The 13,883-nt window shown below is 38.0% G+C and overlaps 1 protein-coding gene across 8 annotated transcripts in view; it reads left to right on the forward strand.

Moving 5' to 3' along the window:
• Positions 1–13,883, forward strand: part of ATXN2 (ataxin 2) — a 116,052-nt gene that overhangs the window by 58,072 nt on the left and 44,097 nt on the right. For 4 of the 8 annotated variants that reach the window (XM_078060973.1, XM_078060972.1, XM_078060969.1 and 1 more), the window contains exons 6-10: positions 5,958–6,082; positions 7,500–7,591; positions 8,290–8,487; positions 9,943–10,121; positions 11,946–12,191. In XM_078060973.1, coding sequence (XP_077917099.1) covers positions 5,958–6,082; positions 7,500–7,591; positions 8,290–8,487; positions 9,943–10,121; positions 11,946–12,191 — 840 coding nt within the window. The remainder of the gene's footprint in view (positions 1–5,957; positions 6,083–7,499; positions 7,592–8,289; positions 8,488–9,942; positions 10,122–11,945; positions 12,192–13,883) is intronic. The other 4 variants (XM_078060974.1, XM_078060971.1, XM_036080573.2 and 1 more) reach the window with 2 other exon arrangements.

Consider the following 13,883-nt stretch of genomic DNA (forward strand, 5'->3'; position numbering starts at 1 on the left):
TTAGCATTATACTCTCTAGATCCATCCATGTCATTGCAAATAGCAAGATTTCATTCTTTTTTTGGCTGAAAAATATTCCATTGTACATATATATCGCATCTTTTTTTTTTTTTTTTTTAAAGATTTTATTTATTTCACAGAGACACAGCGAGAGAGGGAACACAAGCAGGGGGAGTGGGAGAGGGAGAAGCAGGCCTCCCACTGAGCAGGGAGCCCGATGCGGGGCTCGATCCCAGGACCCTGGGATCATGACCTGAGCCGAAGGCAGACGCTTAACGACTGAGCCACCCAGGCACCCCTATATCGCATCTTCTTTATCCATTCATGAATCAGTAGACATGTGGGCTGCTTCCATAATATGGCTATTGTAAATAATGCTGGAATAAATATAAAAGTGCATATGTCTTTTTGAATTAGTGTTTTCATATTCTTTGGGTAAATATCCAGTAGTGGAATTACTGGATTGTATGGTAACTCTGGTTTTAACTTTTTGGGGAACCTCCATACTGTTTTCTATGGTGGTTGCACTGGTTTATGTTCCCACCAACAGTGCATGAGGGTAAAAAAAAAAAAAAAAAAAAAAAATTTTAAAAATGGGGTGGGGTCCCTGGCTGGCTCAGACAATAGAACATGAGACTTTTGATTTCAGGGTTGTGAGTTCGAGCCCCACATTGGGTGTAGAGATTACTTAAAAAAACAAAACAAAACCCAAACGGTACACAAGGGTTCTTCTTTCTCCACATCCTTGCCAACACTTGTTTCCTATGGTTTTGATTTTAGCCATCCTGACAGGTGTGAAATGATATCTCGTTGTGGTTTTGATTTGCATTTCCCTGATGATGAGTGATGTTGAGCATCTTTTCATGTGTCTGTTGGTCATCTGTATGTCTTCTTTGGAGAAATGTCAATTCATGTTTTCTGCCCATTTTGTAATTGGATTGGCTTTTTTTTGGTGTTGTGTAAGTTATTATTTTGGTTACTAATCCTTTATCAGATATGTCATTTGCAAATGCCTTCTCCCATTCAGTAGGTTGTCTTTTAGTTTTGTTGATTGTTTCCTTTGCTGTACAGAAGCTTTATTTTGTTTTTTGTTTTGTTTTTAAAGATTTTATTTATTCATTTGACAGAGAGAGACACAGCGAAAGAGGGAACACAAGCAGGGGGAGTGGGAGAGGGAGAAACAGGCTTCCTGCCAAGCAGGGAGCCTGATACGGGGCTGGATCCCAGGACCCTGGGATCATGACCTGAGCCGAAGGCAGTCGCTTAATGACTGAGCCACCCAGGTGCCCCTGGAAGCTTTATTTTGATGTAGTCCCAATAGCTTATTTTTGCTTTTGTTTCTCTTGCCTCAGGAGATGGATCTAGAAGAATGTTCCTGCAGCCAGTGTCAGGAATTACTGCCTGTGCTCTATTCTAGGATTTTTAGGTTTCAGGTCTCATATTTAGGTCTTTACTCCATTTTGAGTTTATTTTTATGTATGGTGTAAGAAAGAGGTCCAGTTTCATTCCCCATTTTGTTTGTTTATGCTGTTCTTTAATATTCTTTTTTTAAAAAGACTTTTTTATTTTAGAGAAAGGGAGCATGAGCTGGAGGGGCAGAGGGAGAAAGAGAGAGAATCTCAAACAGACTCTATGCTGAGCGCAGAGACCCATGCAGGGCTCGATCTCACGACCCAGAGATCACGACCTGAGGTGAAACCAAGAGTCGGACGCTCAACCAACTGCGCCACCCAGGGGCCTTGAGAAAATATTTTTTAAAGTTTTTGAAAAAAAGTCACAGAATTCTTAATTCATCAAAACAGAACAATAACAATGAAATAAGTTTTTAAAAAATTGATCTAGAATTTCAGTGTTTGAGAAGAATGAGATGTATGGGGCGCCTGGGTGGCTCAGTTGTTAAGCGTCTGCCTCCAGCTCAGGTCATGGTCCCAGGGTCCTGAGATCGAGCCCCGCATCGGGCTCCCTGCTCTTCGGGGAGCCTCCTTCTCCCTCTCTCTCTGCCCCTTGTGCTTGCTCTCTCTTTCACTCTCTCTCGAATAAAGAAATAAAATCTTTTTAAAAAGTGGGGGAAAAAGATTTAATTGGTAGAGGAAACGGGCAGCTGAGGATTCTGGTGAAAACTTTCCTGGAAGCACATTTGAGGGTTTCTGATGTTTTTTTTTGTTTGTTTGTTTGTTTGTTTTTTTTAAAGATTTTATTTGACAGCGAGAGACCTAGTGAGAGAGGGAACACAAGCAGGGGGAGTGGGAGAGGGAGAAGCAGGCTTCCTGCTGAGCAGGGAGCCCGATGCGGGGCTCGATCCCAGGACCCTGGGATCATGACCTGAGCCGAAGGCAGACGCTTAACGACTGAGCCACCCAGGCGCCCCGAGGGTTTCTGATGTTAAGTCTGAGATTGATTTTTTATTTTTAAAATTAGAAAAAATTTTTTGATAATTTTTTAATTTCATCAAATATGTCATTTTGTGGCTTTAATAGATTTAAATTTATATTTATTAGTTTATAGTATGTCACTAGCATTTTATTTTACCACTATTCTGATCCTTTAAAAAGTTCTCGGACAACGTTGAGTGATTTTTCAGAGTTGTAGATGAGCATAACTGAGAGGTAAGAGGAAAAGCTGAGGAGCAGAACATATATATCCTGTTTGCTGGGTGTGGGGCATTGGGATACCCAAAAGAGAGGTGGTGCTTTGGTTGAGACACTTCTTTCTGATTACCACCAGGTGGCACCACTGACCCAGGGTGACTAAACCTCTGCCTAGAATCAGAAGAGGTTTTGAGAGCTGCTGTGGGGGTGGTATAGAGGGGTTTGCAGATGTGTGGGCAGGGGGATACTTGTGTATTCTTTTCCCCTCTAGTCTAGAGATTTTGGTAAACTGAATGTTTATAAGGCAGGGAATGAAGCACCTGAAGAATTTAAATCTTTTTTTTTTTTTTTTTTTAAGATTTTATTTATTTATTTGACAGAGAGAGACACAGTGAGAGAGGGAACACAAGCAGGGGGAGTGGGAGAGGGAGAAGCGGACTTCCCGCCAAGCAGGGAGCCCAATGCGGGGCTCGATCCCAGGACCCTGGGATCATGACCTGAGCCGAAGGCAGACGCTTAACGACTGAGCCACCCAGGCGCCCCAAGAATTTAAATCTTTATTATCTTTGATAATTCTTATTGTTTTTTTCTTTCTATACCTGTTATTCCTTCAGAAACAGGTAACATTTTTCTAACAGCCTTTTTGTATTCTTGCATCTTGCTTTTATTATGCTTTTGTTTCTTGCCATGGAGAATAATGAAAAATTAATATACTCTCACATGGCATTGGAAAAATCTGCATACAAATTCCCACAATTGCAATTAGATTATAGCCAGTTGATTTTCCAAACTTTGCAGAAATCCTGGCTATAGGTTGTACTATTTAAATCCAGCATTGTTTTTTTTTTTTTCAAAAATCCAAACATGGGGTTTTCAGAATTTACAGTATTAGGTGTTGGTAATAGTGTAGGATGAAATATCCAGGTCTTGCTTCCTTCTAGCTAATAATAATACAGTGTTGACCTGAAATACAGTATTTATGACCAGGGTTTTTCCCCAGCTTCCTGACTGTATAACCTCATTTTTGTGCTCACTCTCCAATTCTCTTTTTTTTTTTTTTTTTAAACATCTTTCTCTAAACTCTTCACTCATCTTTAAAAAGGGACTTTCTTTGGAGGAGGTTTTAAAATTAAGGAATATCATCCTTAAAAGAAACACACCTTTTGTGTTTTCTCCGCGCCCCCCCCATTACTGCCTCAAAAGAAAGCTATCATGCTAAGTAACAACATGTGAGTAGTTAATTCCTTTTACAATATTGGTATTGTAAACAGAAATTTATGATAAAAATGTAGTAGTGAAAAAAACAGGTTACTTAATAATGTCCTGTTAATAGAGCCTAAATTGTGATCAGCAGGGTAAAACTTGGTTCAGTGAAGTGTTAGATGCTTGCTTTTCCACATTGACTTCCGTTCAGGGATCCTTTTTGATTTTATTCAGAATAATACTGATAAAAATTGATTTATCAATTTGAGTACAGCTTGGTTCAGTCCCTGTCTTTCCTAAATACTTTGGCACACACATGCACACACATGTACACACACATGGAAAAAGTCCATTTATGTAGTTGTGTAAAAATATCTCTTGCTTTGAGCTTTAATTTCTTAGATAAAGAGTATCATCTTTAATGCTGGGTTTCCATGTAATTAAATATTTTATTCACTGAAGTGGTAGATGCTTCTCAAAAAACTAAGGTGATTACAACATGAATAGGATCAGCAGTATAAATTAATAATTGTATTGCTCTTTGTAGAAGGTGACATGACTGGTTTGGAATTTTCCTGTAGTCTAGTTTTCTGAGAAAATAGGGAATTTCAGCATCCTAATGTAAGTTGTTATTGATGTTTTCTTGAAGCATTTCACGTTCTTGAAAATAAACATAGCAAAACTAATTTTTATCAAGAATTTGTACAACTATAAGGTGATAAGAGAGTATTGCTTGACTTAGGTGAATTTCACATAAAGCCAAGTGTTTAGGGCCGTTAGTGGCTTCCAGCTGAATGTGGCATTATGAAGACAACACCAGTCTATTAGAACCTCTTAGAGAGCTTTTTCAGCGTACAGTAATCTTCCAGTGTATGCTCCATCCTGCCTCCACCTGAGGCCTGCTGTTCTTGGGGGTCCCCCTTGGTACGCTCTTAGCTCTGAAAATTGCTAGCAGTGGGAGCCGTGCTGCTGGTAGAGCAAGTGGCTGAGCCCACAGGTGCAGTTATGCTTTCATTTCCTGGTTTGCATGTACACACACGCATCCACCACTAGTTTAGGATGAGAGGAGGTAAGAGCTAGTTAGGTTTGTAGTGCCAAGCTGGCTTAAATGTGCTGGCTTGGATTTCTTATTTTGGTTATCACCTTGCCCCCTAGGGAGCCAGTGACTGTTATAGAAGTTGTACCAAATAAAAAATTCCTCTGGAATTGTCTCTATTAAAAGAGAGACAGTTGTTGATTCTTCTTTACTCCTCCTCTTTGGTGGCAGCTTATAGTATGGGTGAGGGCACAGTGACTGGGAGCTAGTATCCTTTGACAGAGCCAGATCAGCAGAAGTATTATTCCCTAGCCCTGTGCTAGGTGATACCTTGTGGGCCCAGCCATTTAAATGCAAGCCTATATCTCCAAAGCATTTTCTAATACTGTCATTGCCCAAGTAGACCTTTACTTGCCTGGTCCTAACACCCAACTAGAGAAAAATTTTCTTTGCTGGGTAGCAGCTCTGAGATATTTCCCGTCAGCTGAACATGGTGATGCTCTCACAAGCTACTGCTCCTCGGTAACATTAGAGAGGAGAGGACACAGTAAGTGAGAAAGTGAGGGTGGGAAGTCCTGGTAGATAGGCCTGCCTCCTGAACCTTTTGGGGACGATGACACTGTAGCGCCTGAACTTTGTAACAGAGTGGCTGTAGGAAAAAATGGATTCTCTGAAGGGTTTGCTCACTTAGAATGGCTTCAGTTACTAATGGCAAGACCCCTGAATATAGACATGGATTTGGAAAGTTAAAATGCATATGTTTGGATATAGGAGTTCTGAGCTTTTATTTAATTAATGGATCCGTTAAACAAAAAGCATCCTATTTTAGATGGGTTGATAGAGATTTTCTGGATCGCTTCTGAAATACAAAGTAATTATTTTTAATATAATTTAATGACTTGGTGAATGCATTAAAACATTTCATGTGGCTTAAAATTATATGGGAAGAACTGAAAGTTTTTGGAAGATTATTGTATTAGAAGCATTATACATCTGAAAGCATACCGTTAATGAATGTTACACTTTCTATATCATAATTATTTTTAGCATATCTCTGTTGATAATTTATGTGTATTACTGTTGCCCATTGTCTGACTATGTGATCTTTCAGCTAAGTCCATCCTTTGCAGATGCTTTTACTGATTCTGCTATCAGTGCTAAAGTGAATGGTGAACACAAAGAGAAGGACCTGGAGCCCTGGGATGCAGGTGAACTCACTACCAGTGAGGAACTGGAGGCTTTGGAAAATGATGTAGTAAGTAAAGTCTTTTGCTTAGTATCAGACTGTGGTCATGTGATGTGGTGTGACATCTTATTATTTGGTTTTAATTTAAGTATGTTGTCATCATTGTAGTAGATACATTTAAAGCAGCAGTCTTATTGTCTAAATAGAGATCTCCCCCCAGGCAGTAAATACAGACAAATGTTTCTTTGGGATGCTTATGAATGATTTCCATGTTTTTAAATAAACCATAATAAGCAACTTAAAATTTAAGTTGGGAAGCATGGGAAACTGGAAATACTGGCATGTTTTGCTTTGAATCCTTTACAGAATAAGGCAGCCTAAGGAAATTAGCGTCTTGTCTCTTGACCTTACCTAGAGGTACCACTCTTGGGCTTCTTGTCTGAGGAAGAGGTACTCACTATTAAGATACATAGTTAAGTTGCATTAGAAATAAAGCAGTAAGTAGATTTCTTGGTCTTAAAATTAAGATCATTCCCCACAGAAATCTGTTATTTCTAAAAGCTTTTTAGTGTATATTATTTTTACTTTTCCCATAACACATCATCTCTAAATCAAATGCTTAGTAGTAAGGACTATCATTAGGATTCTATAAATTATGTTTGTAAGGTAGATAGAAAGTAAAATCTCTTGCCAAAAATGAGCGTTTAGGTAGCAACATTTGAATTGGATGAAGAATCTTCCATTGAATATTGTGGAGAAGTCTTTATAACAAATCTGTTTTTAATGTTTAAGTCCAGCTATAACACTGAAAATACATAGGCAACACATCATTATTCATTTTCAGACTTCAAAGAATCCGATATAACCTAATGTGGAGGTTCTCAGGTCTCTGCACCACATCACCTATGTAGGATACGAAGCAGGTACTCCTTTTTTACTGATAGTGAGGTGGATAAACCGTTAAGTTGCCAGAGAGCATTCTGGCAATATTTATAGAAGTTTAAAACACACCTACAGTTGGTCTCACCTCTGAGAATTTATTTTTGTCCTGGTGTATCCATAGGACATGCAAATAATGATGTGTAAGGATGTTTTCTGCAACATTATCTCTGATAGTGAAAAATTGGAAACATCTGTTCATCAGTAGGGCATGGGTTAAATAGATTTATTGTACCTCCATTCAATTGAAACACTGTATTTCCACTAAAAAGAATGGCATTCTGATATGGAAAGATATTCAAGACTTATTAAAAGACCAAGCAAGTTACATAACAAGAAGATCCTATTTGAATTAAAAAGGAGATTGCTCTAACTGATCATGTTCTTAATGACTACATAGAGCGCATCTGGAATTATGCCCAAGAAGTTAATAGTGGTTAACTATTGTGGCAAGATGATAGAAATTGTTAATGTAAGATATTGATTGTACTTGAATTAAAGAAGACGAATATTTTGTCATTTTGAAAAATAAACTATTTTCTTCTAGTCTAATGGATGGGATCCCAATGATATGTTTCGATATAATGAAGAAAATTATGGTGTAGTGTCTACATACGATAGCAGTTTATCTTCATATACGTAAGTTTAAAAAATTGGCTTTTATTTTACTACATTTGTCTTTGATTTTCATCAACTTATATTAGGATGTTGAATAAATTTTTCTGTTGGATTTTTTAAAAATTTATTTTACTTTTTTTTAAGAGAGAGGAAGGGGCGGGGCCAGATTGAGAGGGAGAGAGGGAATCTTAAGCAGGCTCCATGCCCAGTGTGGAGCGTGACACGGTGCTCTATCTCACAACCCTGAGATCATGACCTGAACTAAAATCAAGAGTTGGATGCTTAACTGACTGAGCCACCCAGGCGCCCCCTGTCAGATTTTAAGTTAAACAGTTACATGAAAGAATTGATCCTGTTACTACTTAAGCTGATAGATTCTCATTAAAACAGGGAATAAATGTAGTTTAGTTTACCTGTATTCTAATGTTGTGCTCTAGATAAATTTTGTTTTTGTTTTAAGTTGTAAAATCTCTTAAGTTTGCAAGTGTAGATGTTATGGGAGAAAGTCCATTTAACCAGCTTTGGAAATGTTACATTCCTCTAGGGAAAAGTGAAACAAAAAAATTTCTAATTTTGATTTATACATGAGCAGATCACTGTAACTCTTATATTTTTATCAGTCTTTCAAACTCTAAACTCTCTTAATAGTTGATTGGGACAGATATATAAACTGTGACTTTAAAATACTCACTTTGCTTTTTTTTTTTCCCTCATGTCAGGGTACCCTTAGAAAGGGATAACTCAGAAGAATTTTTAAAACGAGAAGCAAGGGCAAACCAGTTAGCAGAAGAAATTGAATCAAGTGCCCAGTACAAAGCCCGGGTGGCCCTGGAAAATGATGATAGGAGTGAAGAAGAAAAATACACAGCCGTTCAGAGAAATTCCAGTGAACGTGAGGGCCACAGCATAAACACTAGGTATTTAAAGGAAATCATGATGCAGTATTTTGGATACACAACTCAAGGTCTGTGTGAGAAGGTGTATTGTTATTATATTTCATCTTCCTTTAATGTAGCTTAGGTAGAGAATGCAAGTGGAATTGGTTTAAGATTCTTTTAGAGAAAAGATTATAGTAATTTTGGAAAATATTTTTTGAGCATCAGCTCTGTGAAGCCAAGTGTTGGAAGTACAGTGATGAGCAAGCCAAGGTGTGGAAGAGCTGTTTAAAGAAAAGCGATCAGATGGGGGGATGGTGCACAGAACAGAATAGCAGTTCACTAGGATTTGCTAGATTAGAGGTGTGTCCAGAGTGAGAAAGAACCAGCATGTAACCAGTGGGGTCAGAGAAAATCTCACAGAGGAGGTGACATTTTGTGATAGGATAGTAGCACTGTCTGCTGCCCAAAGAGAAGTAAGAGAGAAGCATTCCTTGCATGATGAAAAGAAATGTGAAAGAACCTGGCCAACCGGGGGTGAGGCTGGTTGTTTCATGTCTGGACTACAGGGTGATGTTGAGGGTGCAGTGGTGGTAGCTGGTGAGAGGAACTGAGGTAGTGAAGGGTTTGTGTCCTGTTAAAGAGCACTTTGTAGGCAGGGGAAGGTGTGAACGAACTCTGGGACATTTGAGAATTGGCTGAAACATGGAGACCAGTTAGTGTATTGAAATTGTTCAAGTGTGAGAACTTGGTAACTATCTAGGCCAGGGCTTGTGAGAGAAAGGTTAGAAAAGCCATGGGTGAGCCTGAGGTTTATTTGATAACTAAGTTGATTGCTATTTGTACTGGTAATGGAGATAGAAAACAGCAAATTTGAGGGGAGATAAGAGTGAGCCCTTTGTTAAATTTATTGCCTTTGAGGGGCTCGCAGGTCTTTGATTCATTTATTCATAAACATGTTGAGAAACATCTACTACATATCTGGTAGGGTAAGATATAAATTCTTTCTTAAAGACGCAGCTTATAGTCTGATGATTTGAATTAAAGTGTTGTTCAGTGGGAGATGTTGAGACTGTGGGACTGGCAGTGTGGATTTAGGATTTGTCAGCATTGCTGATACTGAATGAAAAAACCAATGAATAGCCACAAAGAGAAGAAATCCAAGAGAAAACAAAGTAGAGAAAGCTAAGGACAAAGAAAGTTTTAGGAAGTCAGACCATATTTGATAGACTCAGCCATTTAGAGGTGAAGTAGGATGAGAATGCACAAATCTGTTCAACTTTTTGCTTAGGAGGAGAATCTGAGAGAAAGGAAAGGCCAGAGGCTAGACCTCAGGGTAACATGGAAGAATTAGGGATATTTGGGAGTGAGACATTTTGTTTTAGTGTTTAACCTTTTTATAACAAGCATTCACTTCTGCCTCAATTACTTTTAGATTTGTTTCATTGGCCTGGTATCTGTTAGGATAAAATGATTTAGAGGCTCTCTCATTTTCAGGGAAAATAAATATATTCCTCCTGGACAAAGAAATAGAGAAGTCATATCCTGGGGAAGTGGGAGACAGAATTCACCGCGTATGGGCCAGCCTGGATCGGGCTCCATGCCATCAAGATCCACCTCTCACACTTCAGATTTCAACCCGAATTCTGGTTCAGACCAAAGAGTAGTTAATGGAGGCAAGTATTTTGACCAAATTTGTCAAATGTCCTCGATCAAATATATAGTTGTCTAAATATTTAAGTTTAACAAAGTTGGTAAGAGCATGCACACCTTCAGTGATTTCTGTGGAGTAGTTTTTACTTCAAAATTATTTAAAATTTGCCTTTGTGGATATCAAATTAGTAAAATTAGTGTAAGTCATTGGCATATACGGTATTTAGTGTGATGAAATACTCACATATTAAGATAAAGTGCTAAATTTAACCAAAGAGAGTTCACTTGGCCAAAAAATACTCCACATATAAAGAAATTGGAAACTTTGGGTAGGTTCTCAATTTTAAAAACACTGGATGATAAAACTGCTTAAACATAGTTAATATGGAAAATCCTAGTCTGTGTGAAACACTCAGTGGTTAATACAGATTAATTTTCATTAACTGTGTGCACATTTATATTCTGCTTCAAGAAAGGATTTGAGGTAACTTGCTATACTAGACATGACGAAGAGTCATGTGAAGAAGATAAGAAAATGTGCTTAAAAAACAATAGAAACAACTCTTAGTTGAAGGGTGGATATTGCAGTTTAGCATAAGTACGGTGAAAGAGACTTGCATCTTTAGTAGGAAGATATTTTTCTGCTTTACCTCTAAATCTAAGATTGACTATACCTCATAGGTCACGGATCTTTCATGTGAGTCAGGGATACTGGACAGCAGTACTATAGGCAATATGGAAATAGCAGTACTGTGCTCCTAACCTAGGGAACAAAGTGGACATTCAGTTTAAGATATTTAGGTTGAGAAAGTTAGAAAAGGAGAGAACATTAAGTTTCCAATTTCAGTTGTTTCTGTTGAGTCTTTCTCCAGAATTCCTCTCCAAATAAACACTCTTGAGTATTTTCTGTACTTAGTATTGGGGGTGACATTTCTTTGCTCACTGAGTAAAGAATTTTAGTTCATGAACAGAATTTTCAAGTAAAAAACCTGAAGGGGGCTAGGAAATGTATGATACTCAAGTGTGTGGAACCCTATGGAGAGGAGACCTGGACTGTTTCCTAAGATTAAGGTAAGTGATATGTAATGTTACACATTAGCTATATCTTGACCTGTGCATATCCGTCAGTGTCCGTTTATTTGGTGATGACTGCTCTCTAGTTGCATAGTTTATTAAGCAGTCACTTAAATAAGTGTTTAACTGCATGAATTACTTAGCAGGTCCCCCCTCTTTTTCTAATTTGATAACATTAAAATGTTTTTTGAAAAGGCAATGAATATTAACCTTTGTCACTCCTGTGACTCTAAAAAATAGAAGTAATGTTTTATTTCTACTAAATGGACTTGCTTAATCAGATTTCAAACTAAATTTTACCTTCAAGTACAGACTAGATGAAAATCACAGATGGTTATATAAAAACCAGCATTTTTAATGGGATATAATACCTGCTGCTTATTTTCATGTTTCAAAAGCTAAAACTAATATAGTAAGTAATCTTATTCCTGAGTTTTGTGATTTATTGTGTGAAATTACTTAGTTTATGTTATATTCCTTTTAATAATTGATTATTGAGAAACAGTAACAGAAGCAGGATTAATAGGCAAAGTCTTAACTGTCTTCTTCAATAGTATGTGTAGATCCTAATTAACCCTTTGGGAACGTGTGTTCATTTAAACAGACTTAATTTTAAGGAGGTTAAAGTAAAATGTGAATTTATGTCAGTTAAGTTATGCTAAAACTTATCACAAATCAAATGACTGTCCTCAAAGGGTTAAAATGTACAAGAAATCATTTTTGTCATTTTACTTTTTTTTCTGTTTACTTTTTTCCCTCATTTTTTTCTTTAGTTTTTATACTTTCCTTCATATCATTTGTTCTGTCAGGTGTTCCCTGGCCATCGCCTTGCCCATCTCCTTCCTCTCGCCCACCTTCTCGCTACCAGTCAGGTCCCAACTCTCTTCCACCTCGGGCAGCCACCCCTACACGGCCGCCCTCCAGGCCCCCCTCGCGGCCATCCAGACCCCCGTCTCACCCCTCTGCTCATGGTTCTCCAGCTCCTGTCTCTACTATGCCTAAACGCATGTCTTCAGAAGGTACAATACCACAATTTGTTCATGTTTTTGTTTGTCTTTGTTTAACTCCTATGTGAGTTTATAATTACAAAATAGTTTCCTCTTCATTATTTAATAACCTATAATTTCCGTGTTTTAACTTTAGTTTATTAAAACTATTTCTATTAACCTTTTGTTCATTAGAGAGAAATTTGATAAATGCTGTGTGAAGCTATGAACTATCCTGGATTTTAAGGATGGGGGTTTATCTCTGCCTGGTAATAATGATGCTCCTTTACAGCCCCAGAAGGTCTGCCCCAGGTTTTTGTCCCTCTCAATATACAGTATAAAGAGTGGTTAATGAAAAGCAGTGAACTTTCTTCACCCAGTATTGGACTTACTGTAGAACCTGTCATTTTATAGCTCCTTGGCCAAGGTACTAGTGAACCTACCTGTTGGCCAAAGGCAGTAATGGTGATTTAGGGATCCTTTTTGAGAGGGACATTCCATGTAGCTGCCTTTGTGTCTCTACCTGCTTTTAGATTATAAAACTGAGATTGGTTTTATGTTTGGGGAATTTAAGAAAATTAGCTTTGTAATATTTTCTAGTGAAAGTCTAATCTGTAAGAAGTCCTTGATCTAAGATAAAAAAATTTTTATAAAAAGATTCTACTTATTTACCCAACAGAGAAAGACACAGTGAGAAAGGGAACACAAGCAGTGGGAGCGGGAGAGGGAGAAGCAGGTCCCTAGCCGAGCAGGGAGCTGGATGTGGGGCTCAATCCCAGGACCCTGGGATCGTGACCTGAGTCGAAGGCAGATGCTTAACGACAGAGCCACCCAGGAGCCCCTAAGATAAAATATTCTTAATAAAAACCATTTGCCCTTGTCAAAAAAAAAAAAAAAAAAAATCCTGTATTTCTCATGCAATGTTTGGTGCTAAGTCCACCGTTGCTATATATCGAATATATGGAGATACTGTAGAAAGGTCACATTTTAATATAAATGCAGTGCATATGTTAAAAACCTATTTTCTGGATGATAAGTACTTTTGATATTATTTCAGAGTATTTGTGTTAACATTTTAATCTGATTTGTTCATTAAAATCGTGGTTGATAGAACTTTAGCTGAGACTAATAGAGTTTCCTGGCATAAAGTGCTTCCCTGGAGAAAACTATGTTGGCTACTTTTTTTTTTTTTTTAAGATTTTATTTATTTATTTGACAGACACAGCCAGAGGTGGAACACAAGCAGGGGGGAGTGGGAGAGGGAGAAGCAGGCTTCCCACGGAGCAGGGAGCCGGATGTGGGGCTCGATCCCAGGACTCTGGGATCATGACCTGAGCCGAAGACAGATGCTTAACGACTGAGCCACTCAGGCGCCCCTGCTGGCTACTTTTTAATAAACTGTTGCCATCCAGGCAGGAGGGAGGTCATATGATACTGACTAAAGTGGCTAACCTTGAACAGCATGTTGCACTGATTTTCAAGGTGACTTCCTTGCTAGAAAGTGCTTGTAATGGTGGCCACTAAGTGAAAAGTTAAAATCTGTTGTGGTATTTGTTGTGGTGCATTGTTTGAGTAAAGCAGGACTCATTAGTGAGTATGAACGTCTTCACTATAGTAAGTTGTAGACTGCTTGTGGAGGGACTATTCATGTAGAAGTAGACCTTCTACATATTTAGAGCTGCTACATTATCCAATTTTTCTTTTTAACTAATTTGAATTAAAATG

Source organism: Halichoerus grypus, chromosome 13 (genome assembly GCF_964656455.1).
Source record: "Halichoerus grypus chromosome 13, mHalGry1.hap1.1, whole genome shotgun sequence".
NCBI lineage: Eukaryota > Metazoa > Chordata > Mammalia > Carnivora > Phocidae > Halichoerus > Halichoerus grypus.